The sequence below is a fragment of the Labrus mixtus genome, chromosome 4, assembly GCF_963584025.1.
Source record: "Labrus mixtus chromosome 4, fLabMix1.1, whole genome shotgun sequence".
In the NCBI taxonomy this organism is placed as follows: Eukaryota; Metazoa; Chordata; class Actinopteri; order Labriformes; family Labridae; genus Labrus; species Labrus mixtus.
In genome coordinates, this window is record NC_083615.1 from 22,325,963 (window position 1) to 22,347,569 (window position 21,607).

The following is a 21,607-nucleotide window of genomic DNA, read 5'->3' on the forward strand; positions in this document are numbered from 1 at the left end:
TCAGATGATGCAGTGTCCGTGTCACTATTTTCCAGGCTTGTCAGCACTGCAGCACCTGGGTCCACAACCTGGAGTTCCCGGATGTCATCATCTCTCAACACTGATAATAGAGAAACCAAAATACACAATTATTGTGCTGCATAATGTTCACATTTTAAGAATACTGACTGAATTATTCTTAAACCAGTTAAGCAGAGCTTTAAACACACAGGTGTACAATAGATAACAAACAATCTGATTTCTAGATTCATTAATCTGAAGACAAATGCACAGACATATTAAAACTAACATAACAAATGATAATGACATTATTCAAAGTGTGTCTATAGGCCTTTTCATCTCTGCATCACCAAGTAACACCTTTCTCAGGCTACATTATGCTGTCAAAACACTGAGGAGAAATCCTGAGAATTAATTAAATGCGCTATGGCAAAAGGAAACTTATCTGGGCTCTGTCAACTATTACATGCCTCTGGGTGTGATACTATTCTTCCTAGCAGATGTTGAAGCTGTTGGAAGCTGCCTGCCTAGCCTCTTTGGTTTGTGGAAGCTGAGTTCCCTCAATGGAGCTGGTCTGACTTCTTTCCTGCTGATGTCTTTCCACATGCACGCTCCAGAAGTAACTGCTGCTTTCTCTGTCCTTCCCATCCTAACATAGAGCTCAACTTTGAATAATATTGCAGCTGCATGGCTGCAGCATGACCCAAGCCTGAAAAACATAATAAACATAATGGCTGCTCCATAATGTTATGACCGGGGCTTGAAAGTAACATTTGCTCTCAGACAAATTTCGGCTGTGGCTATGAAATAGGTAAACATCTGACTTACTAGACATGTGAGCAAGTATCCGACCTAAGCTTAATCAGGTTTTGAATTTAACTGAATGATATTGGCTGCTGACATTTTGAACCCTGTTGCCACTGTGTGTAGTTCATGGAAACGTTAGTTTCAAACCCTGGTTATGAGAATGTTACAGGGGCAAGGCATACGATTTTTGATATGGAAAGCAAAGTAATAGCCTAAGTTAAACCTGAAAGGACAGTAACACAGAAGCATAATTCATCTTTGCATAACAACTACGTATATCATAGAGCTCTGAACTATGTTAGCTACAAGCCCACAACACCCAATAATAGGCAACTTACCCCGCCATACAGGTGCAATTCGCTGTGAGGACGTAGTTTTCTCGTTGGTTGATTATAACCCAAGCCTCATACATCGTTGTCTTGTGTCCTTGTCTTTGACTAGGGAGGATTTGTGATTTCAACACACAAAACGCTGAGTCTATGTCATGGTATTTGACGTTCTGTACATGACCACAGACAACGTATTCATAAGCATCCAGTGATTTATAGGCTCGTAATTTCTCTCTGGTGTACACGCTCGGTTTCTCAATTAAATACGTATATATATCTGGCCACTGTATATTTGGCCACTTGCTAACGTCTTCAACCCACTCATTAATAGAACACGGATCTGGAAGTCGGACACCATTTGTCAAAATCAACTTGTTGAGGTAACATTTGCGATCTTGTGTTGATAATCCCCTTGCATAGCTTGACAAGCTGTTGATCTCCGCCATACTTCTGTTGCCAAAATACGTGCGCATACGTTTTACGTCATCATTGTGTACAAACAGTAAAAGGGTCTATACAGCCATGTATCGAGCTCATGTTAATAATAAATGAGCTACTGTATGTTCTGTACTAAAGCACAGAGAGTTGGGACCTGTTAATGATTTAAATAATTCAGGTAGTATTTGTAGGCAGGAAAATCTGAGGTGGTAAGACATATAAATATATAAACATGTCATATTTGTTATTGGTTCATGCCCATAATGTGACAAGATATTCAGTCACTGCCACCGACGAGTTCAAAAAGCTGCGCTCTGGCATTTTGATCTCTGACCTGGCACTTTGCATTGTGGGAAACAATACGCGAGGTAGACTGGTCCGATGCATACTGTACATTTTTCCCGAATCAGTATGACATCCTGGTATTTTTGCCATACTGCGGATTTCGCAGTTGTTCGCATACTGCATACTACGTTCTGGCCACATCAGTATGTACTAGTAGTGTAGCATGCAGTTTCGAAAACAGCCAGAGGCAGGAAGATAATACAAGAAACACTACATGAAACACTGAAGACACAGAGAAACTCAAGAATGTAACAATATACACTAGAACAAATAGACACAAGGATGAGACATGACCAAATAAAACAGGAAACACTAAAGACTAAACTAATAAACAATCAACACTAAGAAACATTCATTCGGGTCATTGTCATGAAACCATGAAAGTACCATGGCAGTAATGATTCTAAATGTAAAACTTGAAATTTAGTTATATAACTTAATATTATAATAAAGACAATAATCTTCTCTACCTTGCACAAAGAGTAATTTCAAGAAGAATTAATTATTTTAGTATTTTATTGCATTTTCTGCTGAAATTCTCATTACCGCAACTCGTCCAGCTCTATCTATGTTTTTTGTAATTTAAACAGAGTAAAATGAAAATATTCTGAAAAAAAATGAATGTAATCTATACTAGATGTTTTCAAATGGCAGAAAATGTATAAACTGAATATTCATGTATAATAATTATGGAAAATGTAAGTGTCCCTGACTGATGTTCTCATACTCCGCAACATTTTTGAAAGACTGTTTACACGTGCACAAAGAATTTTGATACATTTTGATTTAGAATGAAGCAACACATCTGCCAGTGCGTTCAAGATGGCTACCAGGTAAGCAGAACTCTTCATATTTCTCCAGTTAAAAGTTAAACATTCTGTTATCAGACTGCATACACGACAGTATTGATTATCATTACCGATATTGTCGTTTTCTACAATAAGAAAAATGTTAGTTTTAAAATTTTCTTTGGAAATATGTACTTAGTTAATGTCTAATTATGTTCATTGAGTAAAAATGTGCTTAGTCATTATGGCTCTCCTATTGTTAGCAAAACATGCTATGGCTCCTCATCCTCCGAAACACCATTCTCACTTACCGCTACAATTTAAGTCCGCGGTGCTTTTTCCTCCTCCGGCCATTGTTCCCGTCCTGTGTTGTGTTACGCAGGAGTTCGACCGGCAACCACTGATCATTGTTGGAAACTGTGTTTGTGACCAGTCTCTTTATGTCCAAAAACGTATTTCGGTCATAAGTTATCTTTGCTGAAAGAGCTGATGTAAAAAAGTTCACAAAAACAACATAAATAAAGAAAAAAACACACAGCCTCAGCGGAGCAACCCAGACGGCGTCTGGACACGGCAGCGCCATCATGTATCTATATATCTTTATGGACTTGTTTTGGAAAATATGTTCTAAAACGTGCTAAATTGTCAGTAAATATTTGATAATTAATGCCCACAAACACTTAAGACCTTGATATTAATGCCTAAAAAGGAAATTTGTTTAATCTAGTCTTTTAAAGATTTCATGTTGTAACTCTGTGAAACCAAGATTTCATGAGAATCACCCATTTACAGAAAAACAAGGGAAACAAGCAACACCAGGGAAGAATAAGAATAAGAAAATTTTAAAAAATTGCCCTATAACCCTAATAACCCTAACCCTAAACACAAAATACAAAACCAGATCAAATCATGAAACCACAACGCTGTTGCACAACCGACACAGTCTTACGAAACATTATTTAGAATTTTGATCAACTTGACCACAAAAGAGTTTTGAAACGGTTCAGTTTACATCGGGGGCATCTGCCAGAAGGTAGAAGCTTATACTCAGAGTGGAGGTCAGACAACACTCTCTGTTCCAGTCTGAGAAAAGACTGCTCGTTGGCTGTAGGCAGAGACCTCTGCACTAGACGAGCAAGTTTAGATTTTAACTGAACAGAGAGATTACTCTACCCCGCTGACATACCATTCCTGAGTATACTCTCCAACACAGCCTGATAAAACAAAAACATGATCTGATGGTCAACACCAAACACCCTGAGTCTATGTAAGAAGTACAGCCTTTGCTGTAAACGAGAACACAAATGACTAACATGACTTTTCAAGCTGAACTGGTTATCAAAGTGTACCTGACCTGGCTGACCTGGTTGTTTCTTTTGTCATGGATAAAAACAGGGGTATGATCTCCTCCAGATCGAGGATCCAGCACCATCTCCTCTGTTTTAAATACATATACAACAAGGTAGTTAGCATCACACCACTGAACACAAGTCTGTACCTCAGTGAAATATGATGAGAGGTCCATGTCCTGGTACAACAGACTGACAATGGCAGTGTCGTCTGAAAACTTAAAAATTACCTGGGAGGCTGCTAGTGCAATCATGAGTATATAGAGTAAAGAGAACTGGAGAACTAACACAGCCGTGCGGTGCTTCTGTGCTGAGAGATTTTGAATCTGAGAGTGTGTTATTGACCCTGACAGAGTTCTCTGAGACTCTGAGTTCTATTTGTTAAAAAAGAATAAAACCATTTGATAATAAAAGGATTAACAGTCATGCGGGCTAGCTTACTTATCAGCAAATGAGGATGCAATGTATTAAAGGCAGAACTAAAATCAATAAACAACAAACGTGCATAGGCCTGAGGGTCTTCAAGGTGTTTTAAAGTCAGATGATCGTCTGTGCCCCGCCCCTGTCTCTAGGCTAACTGGAGTGGATCTAACTCAGAGCTTACTTCTGCTTTCAATAATGACATAATGACACCACATATTTTTCAAAACAGAGGTTAACCAAGGGGCAACCTCTGGTCTCAAAAAATGAAGCCAATGCGGAAGTAAAAAAAACTGCAGTTCCTCGAGGTTCTGCTTGAGGCTGGCTGCAAAAGCGCCGGAAGTGCCATAAGCCCACAAAAAAGCCAATTTTTACCAAAAAAAAAGTCGCCACCTGGACTTAACTAAGCAAATAGGTAAGAGTCTCCCATTGGATAATAACTGCATGGGCGATTATCTTTCATGGCAACAAGTTATTTAACCCCAACTGATGCAATGAGTAGCTTCTCATTTCTCAAACTACTATGCTGAAAGACCCATCCTGTGGTCATGGAAAGATGTTAGTCTGTTTGAGAAGGGTCAAATCATTGGCATGCATCAAGCAGAGAAAACATCTAAGGAGATTGCAGAAACTACTAAAATTGGGTTAAGAACTGTCCAACACATTATTAAAAACTGGAAGGAAGATTTACTTTTTGGGCGGCTGTGGCTCAGTTGGTAGAGTCGTCGCCTCTCAACTGGAAGGTCGAGGGTTCGATCCCCAGCTGAGCAACATGTCTGATGTGTCCTTGGGCAAGACACTTAACCCTGAATTGCTCCCGCTGCTTCAGTGGCAGTGTATGAATGGGTTTAGTTACTTCTGATGATACTACATAGCGATCACTACCATCAGTGTGTGAATGGGTGGGTGTGACAGGCGGTGTAAAAGCGCTTTGAGTAGTCGGAAGACTAGAAAAGCGCTATATAAGCTCAAGTCCATTTACCATTTACCCTGTTCCAGAGTGATCAGGGTAAGAAGAGAGGCAGATGAAGTGATGCACCCATCATGCATAGTGCCTACTGTACAAGGGGGGGCAGTGCTATGATCTGGGGTTGCTGCAGTTGGTCAGGTCTAGGTTCAGCAACATTATGTGCCCAAAGAATGAGGTCAGCTGACAACCTGAATATACTGAATGACCAGTATTCCATCAATGGATTTTTTCTTCACTGATGGCACAGGAATATTCCAAGATGACAATGCCAGGATTCATCGGGCTCAAATTGTGAAAGATTGGTTCAGGGTGCATGAGACATCATTTTCACACATGGATTGGCCACCACAGAGTCCAGACCTTAACCCCATTGAGAATCTTTGGGATGTGCTGGAAAAGACTTTGCGCAGTGGTCTGACTCTCCCATCATAAATACAATTTATTGGTGAAAAATTAATGCAACACTGGACGGAAATAAATCTTGTGACATTGCAGAAGCTTATTGAAACAATGCCACAGCGAATGCATGCCGTAATCAAAGCTAAAGGCGGTCCAACGAAATATTAGTGTGTGATCTTTTTTTTGGTGGCAACTTTGTTTTTGGCCAGGCAGTGTATTTACAGTCTATGAGGTTAACGCGACAGGTCTTTAGTCATTATGTTCAGTTGGACAAGACATTTTAGGAATAGGAATGATGGTGGATTCTTTTTCCAGAGGGCAGGGACTGTGTGCAAATCCACAGACTGCTGAAATACAGGACACCAAGCTGGAGTGAGCTCCTCTGCACAGATCTTTAGGAGAAGAGCAGGGGGCCTGTGGATTTCCTCCTTCCTACCTGACTTAAAAGTGACTGAATTCTGTGAGGGTCAACTACCAGCCTGGGGCAAGGTTCAGTAGTTGAGACAGTCTGTAGCAAATGATTGCATTCCAAAGAAAAGTCCTGTGTTTCAAAACTGAGAAAAGAGTAATTGAGTTAATTTGCTTTATTCAGTTCGTCATTTGTTATCAGGCGTTTCCTACCTGTGGTCATGTTTGTTGCAGCTTTCATTGAGTCCCACAGTTTTTTTCATTGAAATGAAGGTTATCAAAACTGTATATTCTTAACGTGGAACACCAGCGTGTAGTGTCGCGTGTTTTCCTCCTGCTGTCTTGACACGGGGTCCTTTTTATTGTTCTTTTTTCACTGGAAATATTCCTGACAAAGGTTACAAAAACTTGATCTGCTACCTTTCAGAGGTCAGCAAGAAGTGAAAAATCATCGGCTTGTAAAACTACATTTCATTGCAGAGCTGATACTTTACATCCAAACGGATTGAACCAAAAGAAGTTACACTGAAACTCAGATTAGTGTACAGTTTAAACTTAAAAAAACGTACTGATAACAATCAGTTAGAGGTCTACAAGTTCCAGTTTCTTTAGGTTCGTTGGGTGACGATGCTATGGTGACGAGTATTTTGTAAGCCTGTGTTCAGTTCCTTGTTTTTGGAGAGATGATGAGATAAAAAGTTGAATATAAGAGCTGCTGCTTCTCTTCTAAAGTACCCACACTCACAAAGGTTGAAGCTACGCTGAGGCAGAGGAAGAAAAGGTAATTCTGCAGAAATTATTTAGTTTCCCTAACCCATTTAAAACTTTTGACTTCATCTGTTCCCCAACAGCAGCATCATCTGATCAACGTCACCATGAAGCTCCTGACCGTCTGTTCTCTCATTTGTGCCGTGATGGCTCTGACGAGCGCTGAAGGTGAGTATAATAAATGTATGACGTGTTACAGTCATATTCATGTGATGTCAGAAACAATTCAGGTCGATAACTCTAGTGTCAAACTTTCCAGCTGCTCCAGAGCCGGAACCTGAGAAAACTGCAGCAGGTCAGTTCTTTCATTTAAAAAAAAATGTTTTGGGTCAAATTCTCAACTATTTCCTAAATGTTATTTTATAAAGAGTTATCTAACAGTGTGCCATGCATTTTAGGGTTCATTGTTGTTGTTTTATTATCATGCCTTGTGTCATTTCATATATGCTGTTTGTTGCCCTTTGAATTAGATTTTGTCAATTTTGATTTTTTTTGTCATTATTTAATTACCGGTATGCATCATGCTGAACTGAATAAGTTGAAATGAAAAATGTTTTTTTTTATTTCTATTTTCTTAATGGGTTTTTTTGCATTTCATTTTTTGCTATTATCATGTTTTTTTATTAACTACTTTTAACATTTAGAGTCAAACGTTAGCTTGTTTTGTGCTTTGTGTAACAATTGAATGATAGGGTAGGGTTGTGTTGTGTTAATTGTTTATTGTTTTGTTTTATTGTCTCGATGTTATGTCATGTGGTGGTTTTATGGGATTGATGTTCTTATAGCGTATCGTGTATTTGGTGCCTCTTATTTACCATCCTTCAGTATTCTGTTTGTGTCCTTCAGAAGATCTCGATGTCGTCAAGAGGACATGCTGCTGTCACAACGGGGGTTGGACTCAGATCGGTCATCGTTATTTCTTCTACGTTCCTCACAGTCTGACCTGGCATCAGGCCGAGGTATAAGATGAGTAACATGGGCTGCAGAAGGCTTCCTAGCTTCGTCAATTTGTAACTTGACATCTTGTTCTAACATTAGGTTCCTGATAATAGTAATATTTCTGTTCATCTCCACTTCAGGCAAACTGCCGCAGCATGGGTGGCCACCTGGCATCTGTGCATTCACATCAGGAGTATGCTCAAATATTAACGCTGATAGCCCAAAAATCCCACAGGAATACTGAGGCTTGGATTGGAGGCTCTGACCAAATTCATGTAAGTCATTCATCATTAAAAAAAGGTTGATTATTGAAAAGCATTTGACGTTTAAGAGATAATAAGATAAGATAATCCTTTACTCATCTCACAATGGAGAAATGTACAGTGTTACAGCAGCAAAGCAGGATAGCAAACACAAGAAAATGCACACAGTGCAAAATAAAAAATAGAAAAATAGATAAAAATGTGAAAAAAATAGATAAAAAAAGTGAAAGAGCCAGCAACAGGGCTGCAGTTGTAACAGGATGTAATTCTGTATATAAAAAAACACTATCTTGCGCACATTGCATGATAGTGGGGGAAGCAATGAAAGGGAGTTAAAACTCTTTACTTGATGCAAGCTTTGGTTACATGAATTACAAAGAAATGTCCTCTGTATGGACACATGAGCTCCTTTCTGGTCAACAGAACCACTTTATCTGAATGTTCCTGTTGAAGTTGCCCCCGTCATATGAACTTGAAATAGATTAATGACACAATGGGACTTTGGTTTGGTTTGGTTAGCACTAAAAATGTCTAGAGATGGCTCGAGTTATGGGACTCAAACTCTTGTTGGAGATCTGGTTGACATTAAAAAATATTTTTGGGTGATTAAGTCTGATCCATAGAACCAAACTTCCTGGGATCTTTCTGATGTCTAGAGTGAGTGCAGTTGATGGTGCATACATTTTTTTCATAATGACATCTATTCTGTTTTCTAGGAGGGTGTTTGGCGCTGGAATGATGGAACCTGTTTCAACTACAAAAATTGGTGCTGGGGAGAGCCAAACAATGCGTTCAATCAGGACTGTCTGCAAATTAATTATACCGGTAAGTTATGAAGAACATTATTTTTGTGGTAATATAAGAAAGAGTTTATAAGGGACAAAAGAGACAAGAACTACAGTTTATTCATGTTTTAGTCTTTGGAATGCTTCACAGTATTCTCCTGATCTGTGTTTCTGATATTTACAGCTCACAAATGCTGGGATGATCGCTGGTGTCACCACCGTATTCCATCCGTCTGTGTGAGGAACAGGAGGTTCATTTGATGTGTGTTTGTGTGTACATTTGCATACTTGTTATACCATCTATCACATATGAAACCTGAACGCTCTAAATCTCTCTAAATATATTTTCTATCGCTGTAACGCTGCGTAAGGATTGACGCGACAAGTGACAAAAGCAGGAGCTGGATTGTCTGAGGCTTTGTGCCTGTAAGAACATCAGACTGAATGTGTAATGGAGGGAACGCTTTCTTTATTCTAAATCAACTCTTCTTTCTTATCTCATGCAAAATAAAATCTTCAAGCATTGAAAAAGTTGTCTGTGTTATGTCATTTATTAATCAGAGATTTCCTGAAGGTGTGTTGACTTTAAAAAAAGACGTGCTTTAGGAAAGGTTACATTGCTCACATTTAAATCTCTTATATGGGTGGTTCTCTGAAGCACTTTCATGTCCTTTGGTCATATTTTAAAAAATAATTATAATTTTGCACAATTTCTCTCTGTTTGATAAATAAACAATAAAACTCTCTCAAAAACTGTAAGCTTCTCTCCAATATGTATTTTACTTACTTTCCAACATCTTTATATGCTTCAATATCACTGTTTTGCTCTTGCCCCACACCTGAATCTCATATGTTCAATGATGAAACTTATTGTAAAAATGTGATTAATCATATGAATGTTGATGTACTTGTGTTAAGCAGTACTTAATCAAAAAACATGTAAGTATTTAATGTGAGACAATTGTTAATATTTATTTTTACACAAAATATATCTGTCACAGAGTTAAACCGTCATTTCCACCACACTGATGTATTTTCCCTCCAAAAGGTCTGTAAGAGAGATTAGTTGGGCAGTTGCTTAAGAAGTGAACAGTGACAATGGAGCACATGTCCCACAGCATAGTAAATTTGTGTCATCTGCAATTAAAATAGTTTGTAGAGCAGGAGACTTCACATTTATTATTGATGTACAGAATAAATAATAATGGCCCCAACACTGAACCTTGGGGAACTCCACACTTCATCTGTTCTGATTTAACCTGATTGATTTGAACGTATTGATATCTATTGTCTAAGTAACTGATGAGTCAAGTGACTGCTACTCCTCTTATTCCATATTTCTGTAGTTTTATTTGTTATAAGTTATTATCAACTGTGTCAAATGCTTTTTGAAGCATAATCTTTGTTTTCAACAGCTGTTGAGATAAGATTAAACTTTATTGTCATTACACATATACAAGTATAGAGTAACAAAATGAGGTTTGGCATCTCACCAGAAGTGCAATAAGCAGAAAATGCAAGAATCTGTGCTATGTACAAGTAATTACAGAATTTACAGATGTAGACAAAAAAATTTGAATTATTGGGTATATATTGATGGGTGGATTAATGGGATGCTATAAATATAAATAAATGCTATAAATATAAATCTAAGTATATTCTTCAGATTATAATATACAGATTAAGGTGCAGTGAACATGCTATACTAGTTTACAGATAATAAACAGAATATGGACATATTGTACAGGTCGATAACTTATTGAGGTGATATGAACATACTATACAGATTTAGGTGCAGTGAACAATAATACAGGTGGATGAGAGATGTATGTGTATGACCAGGAGGAATGGTGGGGGGATGATGGGTGTGAGGTGATGTGCAGGGGAAGGGGGGTCAGTGGGGGACAGAGTTCAGTAGAGAGACAGCTCTGGGGAAAAAGCTGTTCTTCAGTCTGCTGGTTCTGGTCCGGAGGCTTCTGAAGCGCCTACCGGAGGGCAAGAGGACAAACAGTCTGTCGGCAGGGTGGGAGGAGTCTTTAAGGATGCTGCGAGCTAGCTGCAGACAGTGTTTCCTTTGGACGTCCTCAATGGCGGGAAGTGGACACCTTGTGATGCGCTGGGCGTTTTTTACCAAACCTTACGGTCTGTGACAGAGCAGTTTCCGTACCAGACTGTGACACAGCTGGTCAGGATGGTAGAAGTTCATCAGTACAGCTGAAGACAGGTGGTGTCTCTTCAGTGTCCTCAGGAAAAAGAGGCGTTGGTGAATCTTCTTAACCAGACTGGAGGTGTTAGTGGACCAGGAGAGGTCCTCTGTGATGTGGGTCCCCAGGAACTTGAAGCTGGAGAAACGTTCAACAGCCATCCCGTTGATGTGAATGGGGTTGTGCGTGCTTCCTCTTTCTCTCCTGAAGTCCACGATGAGCTCCTTCGTCTTGCTGGTGTTAAGGAGCAGGTTATTGTCAGCACACCAAGCGGCCAGATGCTGTACCTCCTCCCTGTAGGCTGTGTCATCGTTGTTGCTGATGAGGCCAATCACTGCCGTATCGTCCGCAAACTTGATGATGGTGTTGGATCCATGTACAGGTCTGCAGTCGTGGGTGAAGAGGGAGTAGAGGAATGGGCTCAGCACACAGCCCTGTGGTACGCCTGTGTTGAGTGTGATGGTGGTGGAGCAGGTGTGTCCTGACCTAACATACTGTTGGTCAGAAAGTCCATTATCCAGTGACAGAGGGAGGTGTTGAAGCCCAGGTCTCTGAGTTTAGTGTTTAACTTGGAGGGGATGACAGTGTTGAATGCTGAGCTAAAATCAACAAACAGCATTCGTGCGTATGTGTTGTTATTGTCCAGATGTGTGAGCACAGAGTGCAGCGCAGTGGAGACTGCATCCTCTGTACTCCTATTGCTGCAGTAGGCAAACTGGTATGGGTCCAGTGTGAGTGGGATTCAGTTTTTCAGGTGTACTGGGACCAGTCGCTCAAAGCACTTCATTATGATGGGTGTGAGTGCTACAGGGCGGTAGTCATTCAGGCCCGTCGGGCTGGAGTGTTTCGGCACTGGGACAATGGAGGTGGCTTTGAAGCATGCTGGCACAACTGCTTGGGCGAGGAACAGGTTGAAAATGTCCGTAAAAACCCCAGTGAGCTGCTCCGCACAAGCACGCGCCCGGGGGTGCCGTCTGGACCAGCAGCCTTTCGAGCGTTGATCCGGCTCAGTGCAGCGTGGACGTCTGTGGAGGTGAGTGCGAGGGGCTGGTCGTCTGCAGTAGGTCTGGTCATGGTCTGAGTTTCCCTGTTTTCTCTATCGAAACGAGCATAAAAGTGATTTAGCTCATTCAGGAAGGAGACATCTGTGGTTATCGGGGTGGAGTTGCTGGATTTATAATCACTGATGGCCTGGATGCCCTGCCACATGCGTCTGGGGTCGGAGTTGGAGAAGTGTTCCTCTACCTTCAGCTTGTAGCAGTGCTTGGCCTTAATGATGCCCCTCCTCAGGTTTGCCCTGGATACGCTGTAGGCCATTGCGTCATCTAATCTGAAGGCGGTGTTGCGGGCCTTCAGCAGGAGCCGCACCTCCTTGTTCATCCATGGCTTCTGATTTGGGTACGTGGTGATCTGCTTCCATGTTGTCACACTGTCGATGGTGGTATTGATATAATCCAGCACAGAAGAAGTGTAGGTGTTAATATCTGTGTGAGAGCCCCAGGTAGCCTGAGAAGCAAACATACTCCAGTCTGTGTGATGGAACTTGTCCTGAAGTACAGAGTCTGTCCCCGCTGGCCACACTTTAATAGTTGTCACTGATGGCTTCACACGTTGGATGAGTGGGGAGTACTTGGGGATGAGGAACAAAGAAAGGTGTTCTGACTGTCCCAGGTGGGGAAGAGGGGTCGTGGTGTAGGCTCCTGCGATGTTTGTGTAAACATGATCCAGAGTTTTGTTTACTCTTCTATTGCAGGAAACATGACATTTAGGGAGCACTGTCTTTAAGTTTGAGTGATTAAAATCACCTGCAACTATAAATGCAGCCTCCGGGTGAGTAGTCTGTTGTTTGCTGATAGCTATGTAAAGTGCAAAACTGAGAGAGACGCTGGGCCTCACGATGCGCCGCCATCTTCTAAGCTGTTGTGATCTCTTCTACAAATTCTATGAGAGCCATTGAGGCGGTACTGTTGTTTCTAAATCCACATTGTTGGTCATACAGTATATTGTGCTTTGTAATAAAATCATCTAGACTGACGTAGTATATTTTTACCAGTATTTTCGGGAATTGTGGCAGTAAAAAGACTGGTCTGTAGTTGGAGAAATTGTGTTAATCACCTGATTATTATAGTGGTATAACCTTCGCAATTTTCACGTTATTTGGAATGCTGTTTATAAGTTTTTGTTAAACTAATCTTCAGTATAGTATGCACACTGCTTCTTTGTGTTAATGTGAAAATTATTGTCAGGGTCAACATCATTTTCAATATCATGGTCTTTATGTTCAGTGAATCCAAAGGTTTTTAATCCAAGCGTTACAAATTCTGGCATCAGAAATTGTTCAAAATTTCCGGTTGGAGGAAAATTACAACAGTTTTGGCCAGTCGTGTGTTTTGTATGTCAGGTTTTCCGTTTTATTACCTTTACTGATCTCCCATGAGATGACTCCTCTGGTACCTCTCCAGCTCTGTGATGTCCTTGATGACCACCGCTTTTTTGTTTTTTTTACAACTTTATTTATAATTTTTACCACATTAACAAAGAAGTATTTTGTTTTGTTTACAAAAAACATATTTAACACCCCTTAGGTTCTAAAACGCTGACAACAAAACAAAATAAACAAGGTACTGAAACATAACATAAAGGAAAAAAAATACTAATAAAAACCTTCCAAAAACAAAAGAAAACCAACAAAACACACAGAAACAGATTTAGACATTTGTATGTGTGAGTGTGTGTGTGAGAGAGACTAACATTGAATAATCTCCTTGACATACATTTTTTGACACTCTTAGCTCACAGTTGCCACACATGACTAAAGTTGTTCTTAGATCTACGCAAGATTTACAGTTCTCAGGTTGAAAAACAAAAATGGCTGTTAGAGGATTTGGAGTGATATGTCTCTTCAGTATTTTAGATATTGCATTAATAATTGGAAGACCAGTAACCCGAGAGCAACGGGCAGTACCAGAAAGTATGAGCTGGTGTTGCAGGTGAAATAGTACATCTGTTGATGAATAACACTCTGGCCTCCGCTGGTGATTCATTTCGTTTTATGAAGATCTTGCAGTTGTATGGCCATGTTGATTGTATCCTGCCTTGTTTCCTAAAAATGCGTGCCTGCCTGGCGATGTCAGCGTTTTTCTTCCTCAGGTTATCATTTAGATACACATTAGTTCCTCTCTGCTTTTTCCCCTGTATAAGCAATGCTATCTTCTGATTCCTGTTTTTTGTTTCTTTGGGGCAGAGGATGACACGTCTCAATATCTTGGGTGTCCACATTTATCCCCTTGCTGTCAAGGGGGTTGATCACCTGCTGTTCAAGGGAATCAAGATCTGGTTCTGTGGGCTCTCCATCAGCTCGGACTGCCCTGGCAGTTGGGCTGGGCTTGATATCCAAGCCGCTGACAATAACATCATTAATCCTTGAATTTTGCTCCAGGTCTGACACACGGGCCTCAAACATGCCTATTTTTTTGTCCTTTTCAACATTTTGTTTTATCAGTTCCTTTTTTTCGCCCATGAAGTCCATGATGACCTTTTGTTGTCCTGATATGTCATATATATATATATATATGACATAAATTTAAGAGACTTCTTTATCTCATCCACTTCCTCCTCTGTGATTGAGTTTATCTTCTTGGGTCCCAACTTGTTTGACTATAATTGAAAGATTAAAGTAGGATTGTAAGACAAAACCCTTCCGTCTTACGTCTTTTGATAATTCAAAAATAACATTACGCATAATAATATTTACCTTAGATACACAATTTATTTTTAAGCAAGCAACAGAAGGCAATAAACATTGTAATCAATAAGTCTGAGAATGTGATTTGAAATGAGCTTATAATAACAAATAACCTTTTAAATCTTCAACAGCACCATCTTATACAAACTTTACATTTTTACATTCACTGCTCATTCCATGAAACAATTAAAGTTAGGCATTTTACATTTCCCTAACCCAGCACTGAAATAAATTAACATCCTTCCCAAGACGCCATGCCCAACTATGATTGGTTTTGTGCCCAGTCAGAGGCGGGGTCTGCGCTCCAACTGACTTCTTGGGCTGTGTAGCATCTGGCTGCTAGTAGCTTTTGTAGCATATCAAAATAGCACACATTCTGTTTTTGGTACTTTTACTGTAATTTCTGGAGAAGTGTCTTCCTTAATCTTTAAAGATTTAAAAAGGAAGATTTTTTTTATGTCACTTGTGGTTTTTTTAATAAACAAACCTACACGCAGGAACTTAATATCTCTATAACGTGTTAATTTAAGTATACATAATAAGCTAATGCTATTCGTACATGTGTGTTTGCAACACCTCTGCTGTTTGCTAACTGCATCTCTGGCGTAATCAAACAGTATCAATTAAAAACAAACACCTCGTGGATCTTCACTATGACATGCAGAACTGAAAAATCACAATTGAAATCATCATGATTAAACTGAAGATTATTTCTTTCTTAGTTTGACTCTGAAGCTGAATCTTGCCTTGAACATTTAAAACACATAATATTTCTACCTGGTTTCTTTTTATCTTTCCTGTGTTTCTTTGCTGTGGAAGAGCGGCGCCACCATCTCTCAGGTTTTATTCTAGCTGTCTGTGTTTCAGATGTTACTTTAACCCTTTTGGCCTTTGAGATATTTGTGTCATTTTCATCTTGTACATCATGTACAAACCCTCTTTTGGTTCTGTGTTTCTGTGGTGATATGACTAAGCTCTGTATGGCATTAATTACTTTCTCATGTTCCCCTTCTTTATAGCAAGGCTCAGGTGATGGCGCCTTGACCACCGGGCGATCAATGACTCTGTCTTTAATGTCTTGAATATCTATTTGCTCAATTGAGTCCGGAGAAACAACCTCTTCTTTGTTGAACCCTGCTACTGCTACCCCCACCTTCTCTTCCTCGCCTACCATAGCAGCATCTTGACACTGGTCCACCTCTTCAGTGGTTGCTGGAGTACAAGTATCTGCAGTTTGTGCTGGAAAGTAGGTAGTGGTACATAAAATTAAGGCAATATTCATTCATACTACAGATAAGTCAGCATAATTAAAATGTTTGGCATCTTACCATTCTTTCTGTAAAAAAGAAGATAAGCACTTTTGGATCTAGTGAGTCAAACAAGAGAAAGAAAATGGATCAATTCAAACGATCACATTGAAAAAGATTGGGCCATTATGTATTTTGTGTGTGTGTGTGTGTGTGTGTGTGTGTGTGTGTGTGTGTGTGTGTGTGTGTGTGTGTGTGTGTGTGTGTGTGTGTGTGTGTGTGTGTGTGTGTGTGTGTGATTTGTGTGCTCCAGTACTTTCTGGGGATTCTGCCTGTGTCAAGGGGTCACTTGAATCATCTTTTTAACAGCTAAATGTATTCTGGTGGATAACTGAAATAAAGAACATGTTGGATGTCAGGCTGCCTCCCCTCTGCTGGCACCACTTTCTTTCCCATCCCATTTGGCTAATTTTTAAATAGTCTTTGATTGGATTATTTAAGATTAAATAAACAAATTATATTGTAATACATTTTGTGATACACCTTCCTACATTGATTTACCTCATTTCAGCAAAAACTAACACCCTTCTATTCACAGATACTTCCGGTCTAAGTAATCAATAAATACATTTTCTTTTTGAACCACATCTCGGTCTTTATTCAGTTGCTGAACCTGTGTTGCCTTTGTTTGAAGGAGTTTATATACTTCCTGGAGTAAAATTCCCCAGGTGGTGATGCTGGGTCAGTTAGATTCTTGTTTCTTGTTTATTACACACCAATAGTGCCCCTTGCTACATATGCATGTACCAAGCAACAACCCCCAGATCAGACACAAGGAGCAAAAAACAGCCACTTGAGGCTGGTTTCAAAAGCGAGTCATCCCATTTTACGCTACATATTAAATGTCCTCACTTTAAAGAAATATTAAGCATGTTTACAACTTGGGACAAAAAGATTTTGAGCTCCAATTCCAATCATGACAACTGTGTGAGGCTGGGTTTTATAACTCGACTGTAAAATGATATTAATGCTAGAAGTTATGGATAATGACAGGTGTGGTCACTTTGAGTAACAGGTGTATCAGCTTAATTATGATGATAAAAATGTTGCCTCTAAGGGATGTTTAATGCATGTATCAAACGAATAGTTTGTCTTGCTTTCTGCTTAATTATAATCAAAGACAATGATCTGGTTGGTGAGAAGAGATTTGGCTGCAGGATGGTTAAAGAAATCATCTGCAACTAAAACTAACCTTTGGAAGTTCCCTGACTGGAATGGGGAATCAACCTGTAGGACAAAAGGTTAATCAAACATCAAGCGATGAATCTCACGTCATGAGGATTTTCTGCAACACCAGAATTAAAGGGTTCTGTCTCACCAATGTGACCATGGTGTCACTGAAGTTATACCATGTAACCTTCTGTGTTTCATCCTCCTGGGACTTGATTGTAGCAGTGTAATGCCCACCTCTAAGATCTCCAAAATGCTCCACAAACGCATACAGTTCATAAGTCTGATTCTGATAAGCAACAGAGACGATGACATAAGATTAAGGAATTAAAACGATATTTGTTATTTAAAAAAAGCCTTTCAAATATTTTGTAGATCCATACCTCTGGTATCTGTAGCATGCAGGGAACACTGACAGTGTGGTTCATTTTGATGTAAGTCATGGTGGAGTAGTCAAGCTCAAATTTCTTCAGTAGCAGAGTCAGAACCTCTGGATGATGCTTTATTTCACATTTCTGAACAAAAAAAACATTTATATTATCATGCTGTTCTGTCTTTTGTGAAGAACATTTAATATTGTTTAAGTTTTCTTGTTTTTACTGCCCCCACCTGGTTGTTTAAGTGTATTGAGCAGTGTGAGCATGTGAGGTGTTAGTGCTGTGACGTGCCGACAACAGTTGCTTCACCTCTCGCAAAATGTTCTTCCAAATTGTTGCCTTAGACACAAATTCATTCAATATTTTTAATTATTTAGTGTACAGAGGCAGAACGTACGTTTTAAAGTTGTTGCTCAAGACGATTTGATTTCATAAATTCATAGCTACCAGAGCTGTAAGCTATCACAAATTGTCGCTTGGGCCTTATCTTCTGCTTATTTTTCTCTCATGCAGTTTGTGCTTTGTTACAGTTATGCAAAAAATAAAGTAAAATACTGTGAATTCTTCAATAAACATAAAGAAAAGTTACGCCCCAAAATAATTGGAGGACCTACACTTACAGCTAACTGTCCTTGAATCTCTGCAACTAATTGCAAGGACAGTAAACATGTAATTATGAGTTTGTTACTAAACTCTTATGGGTGATTTCAAGTATTTTTTTTAACTTGGTCCCTATTACTAATAAGATCTAAATGACTCAAAGGTACTATACATTTTGACTTTAGTCAATTGTTTCATCTGGCAGGTAGGACGCAGACATTAACAACTGCATTGTTTTTAAGGGGGACGACTGAGTTGATGAAAGCTTTCACTAAAAGGGAATTTGCCACTGATGAGATTGTAGTGAGTGTGGCAGACTTTGAATAACTATAACTCAGCTTTTATTAAGGTCAGATTTGTTTACAGCATTCCATCACTCGGTTCAAAGTTATCAGATTTTAAGCAGAGGCAATCTGCTTGATGCTCTACTAAATCTTTAGTATCTATCAATCATTTAGACCCTACAGTATGCTCAAATTTGGCCCAGCATTTAAAAAAATCAAATGTCCTTTTATAGTATAATTTTAGAATAAAATACACAAAAAAGAAAGATCACTCACAATTGTAGCATCACGTTTGTCATCACATTTGTCACAGTACATCTGGTTGTCTCCACTAAATTCCAAAGCTGTGAAATACTCCTCAATGCCTTTCACCTAAGAAAACAGGCAACAAACCATCAAGCAATAAATAGAGATAATACAAATACATTAGTCATAAAACACATGCCTTTTAATAAGATACATGAAAAGATGAGTTTGGTTCCTAATTTTCAGGTTAAAATTGAGTGCTATGGTTGTCATTTAATTTGATTGTCTAATTTAAAAGTGCTTGTATTCAAGCCATGCTCAGACAAACAGAAATAATACATTTCACCTTGCATAAGTTTGTCTGAGGCATCATTTCTAGTTATTCACATTAATAATCAGCTACTGATTCCTGAGTTTGGATTTTTAATTTCTGTTTCTGATTTGAGTCATACTGCCAACTAGCTGGAATTGTCATGAATTTGAGTATTTTGGTTGGCTATGTATGTAACCATGACATGGGTAAATAGAGAAGAGAATCAAAGCAGGCTGATTTACCGCTCTGCTGAGTTGTGTCAGTTGAATTTAGATAATTTATTTCAATCTAAACTCTTTGTCAGATGCATAGTCTTTGATTATGTATCCTAGCACTAGTCTGTAAAATTGCATTTTAAGTTCATCAAAAAGTGGCTACAGAAAAATCTTTTTAAATGGCTTGGTTTACAGATGCATACCACGCTGTATTCACTGTCGGAGTCCACCAGTGCAAGAGGAAGATGCCAAAACGGTCCATCTGTTTCAGTCTTTGTATCACATGCCGAACATGTAGTCCTGTGTGTCAACATGCCATGAAACATCTGACAGAAAACACATAGAGACAGGCAAAAATGTATTATTTAGTTAATAGATAGATAGATAGATAGATGGATAGATAGAGACAGACAGACAGAACAGGGACATAAATTCTCCTTTGACATGTAATTATTTAATCATTATTACTCCACCTGTGACGCCTCATCACTGGTTAGATTCAAAATCTTTTCAAAGTACTCTGCAGCATCTTGCTGTTCATACACTGAGAGGGGAGAGCGGAAATAAACATGTTTTATTAACATTGAAAGGACGACCTTATGTTACAAAGAACAAAACTCATTCTGTATTAGGCTACTTAAGATGTTATTATAATGTATAGGCCTTTAAGCCTACATTTTAAGATGATTTTCCGTAAAATGTTTTTTAAATTCAATAGGCTAACAAAAATAAGTCTTTGGAGCCTGTTCTAAAGCTCTGTTGCTCTGTGTGCTAACATGTACAGTAGGTCTACCTCGTGTGATGCCGAGCTTTTTGGTGATGTCATCGGGGTTCGCTGCTTCTTCATTCAATGTATGAAACAGGGTGTTAAGCTGACGATCAATACACTCAGTGCTACGATTGTCACAGGTGTACCTGAACAAAGTCAAAGCATAGTCGTCATCAAAAAGAGAGGTGCATTGTATCGTCACCTAAAATGTTAAATTGGACTTTGTAACGAACCTTTCCACAGCTTCTCTGAAGTCTTTGGTCATAAAGAGCACCTGCAGCACACTGTTCAGGTAACAAGTAGCTCCTTGGTTTCTCAAGCCATTAAGCCCAACTGTTGGAGATTGGAAAAAAAATATATAAAACCCTCGCACATCCATGTCATAGGACAGGTGCGTAAAGGTAAACTCCCGCAGACTGTCTCTAACTTGCAAACAAACATTTATTGGCTACGTTTCGGTACTAGACCTTCATCAGGCAAAACGTTGCCAATAAATGTTTGTTTGCAACTTAGAGACAGTGTGCTGGAGTTTAGTCTATCTTTAAATTAAAAAAAATAAAATAAAAAATAAAGCCTGTAAATCACACTGTCTTTATTTTGTGGATAGTGAACTGGTCTAAAATCAGGTAGCTTACTTGAAGAAGGATTGTAAGAAAACTGTCTACTATAATTCAATGGGTAACTCATTTTGATTTCCCTCTGTCGTTTCTTTCTTTCACTTAGGCTATAGCTCGCTAATAGTCTTGACAAGGAAATAATCGCAAACACAAATCAAGAAAAGCAGCTTACCTTCAGTTGTTGGCTTCATACTTGAAAGACAAACGTGTTAGACAGAAAGTCGTCCTCTCTGTTTCTTATCCAACGATCTATCTGCTCTGCAACAAACTTTCTCTTTCACTTATGGCCTCATAAGAATGCACGAGTTCAGGGTGTGACTAAGTTGCTTCCCAAAGCTAAATAGGACATGAGATAGACTTTTTACTGACATAAGTGACAGCCTGGGTATATCACGTAAAGTCTATGTGTTTTAGCTTTGTGGAAATTGGGATTTTTTTTTTTTCAAATGTAATGCAGTAGGCTACCCAGAAGTTAACATGGACATGAACAATAATATAATGACAACATTATTTGAAGCTCTGGCGTAAGTTCAGTCAGGAAGTACCATAGTTGCCTTCATGGTCTGGTCTTTCTCATTCATCCCTTTTTGCATGCTCTCATGTTTCCGCTGTCATTCTCCAGCTGTCATTTTCGAGCTGTCATTTTGGGGTAATCAGCTGTCTCGTCAGTGGTGTCATCTAACCAATCGCATGGCGCGTTCCTCCCTCATTTTCAGCCTATCATCGTTCTGCTTCCCTTTTAAATATGATTC

At 39.2% G+C, this 21,607-nt stretch overlaps 2 protein-coding genes across 6 annotated transcripts; one reads left to right on the forward strand and one right to left on the reverse strand.

Moving 5' to 3' along the window:
• The first annotated feature begins 6,892 nt into the window (after positions 1–6,892).
• Positions 6,893–9,542, forward strand: LOC132973130 (type-2 ice-structuring protein-like). Of its 4 annotated transcripts, none has more exons than XM_061036392.1 (7): positions 6,893–7,034; positions 7,105–7,189; positions 7,281–7,316; positions 7,871–7,980; positions 8,101–8,235; positions 8,940–9,048; positions 9,193–9,542. In XM_061036392.1, the coding sequence occupies exons 2-7, from the start codon at positions 7,129–7,131 to the stop codon at positions 9,267–9,269; spliced, it is 528 nt and encodes a 175-aa protein (XP_060892375.1). In that variant the 5' UTR covers positions 6,893–7,034; positions 7,105–7,128; the 3' UTR covers positions 9,270–9,542. The 4 variants fall into 4 exon arrangements, with proteins under 4 accessions (XP_060892375.1, XP_060892373.1, XP_060892376.1 ...); XM_061036390.1 differs by having other exon boundaries at positions 6,894–7,034; positions 7,868–7,980; XM_061036393.1 differs by having other exon boundaries at positions 6,975–7,034; positions 7,108–7,189.
• Positions 9,543–16,078: 6,536 nt separating this feature from the next.
• Positions 16,079–21,371, reverse strand: LOC132973140 (ubiquitin carboxyl-terminal hydrolase 38-like). Of its 2 annotated transcripts, XM_061036410.1 has the most exons (10): positions 21,028–21,371; positions 20,472–20,571; positions 20,263–20,384; positions 19,943–20,013; positions 19,673–19,795; positions 18,972–19,067; positions 17,818–17,949; positions 17,583–17,723; positions 17,457–17,491; positions 16,079–16,323 (listed from the first exon to the last, which is right to left on the reverse strand). In XM_061036410.1, the coding sequence occupies exons 1-10, from the start codon at positions 21,044–21,046 to the stop codon at positions 16,245–16,247; spliced, it is 918 nt and encodes a 305-aa protein (XP_060892393.1). In that variant the 5' UTR covers positions 21,047–21,371; the 3' UTR covers positions 16,079–16,244. The 2 variants fall into 2 exon arrangements, with proteins under 2 accessions (XP_060892393.1, XP_060892392.1); XM_061036409.1 differs by lacking the exon at positions 16,079–16,323 and having other exon boundaries at positions 16,425–17,491.
• Positions 21,372–21,607: the final 236 nt, after the last annotated feature.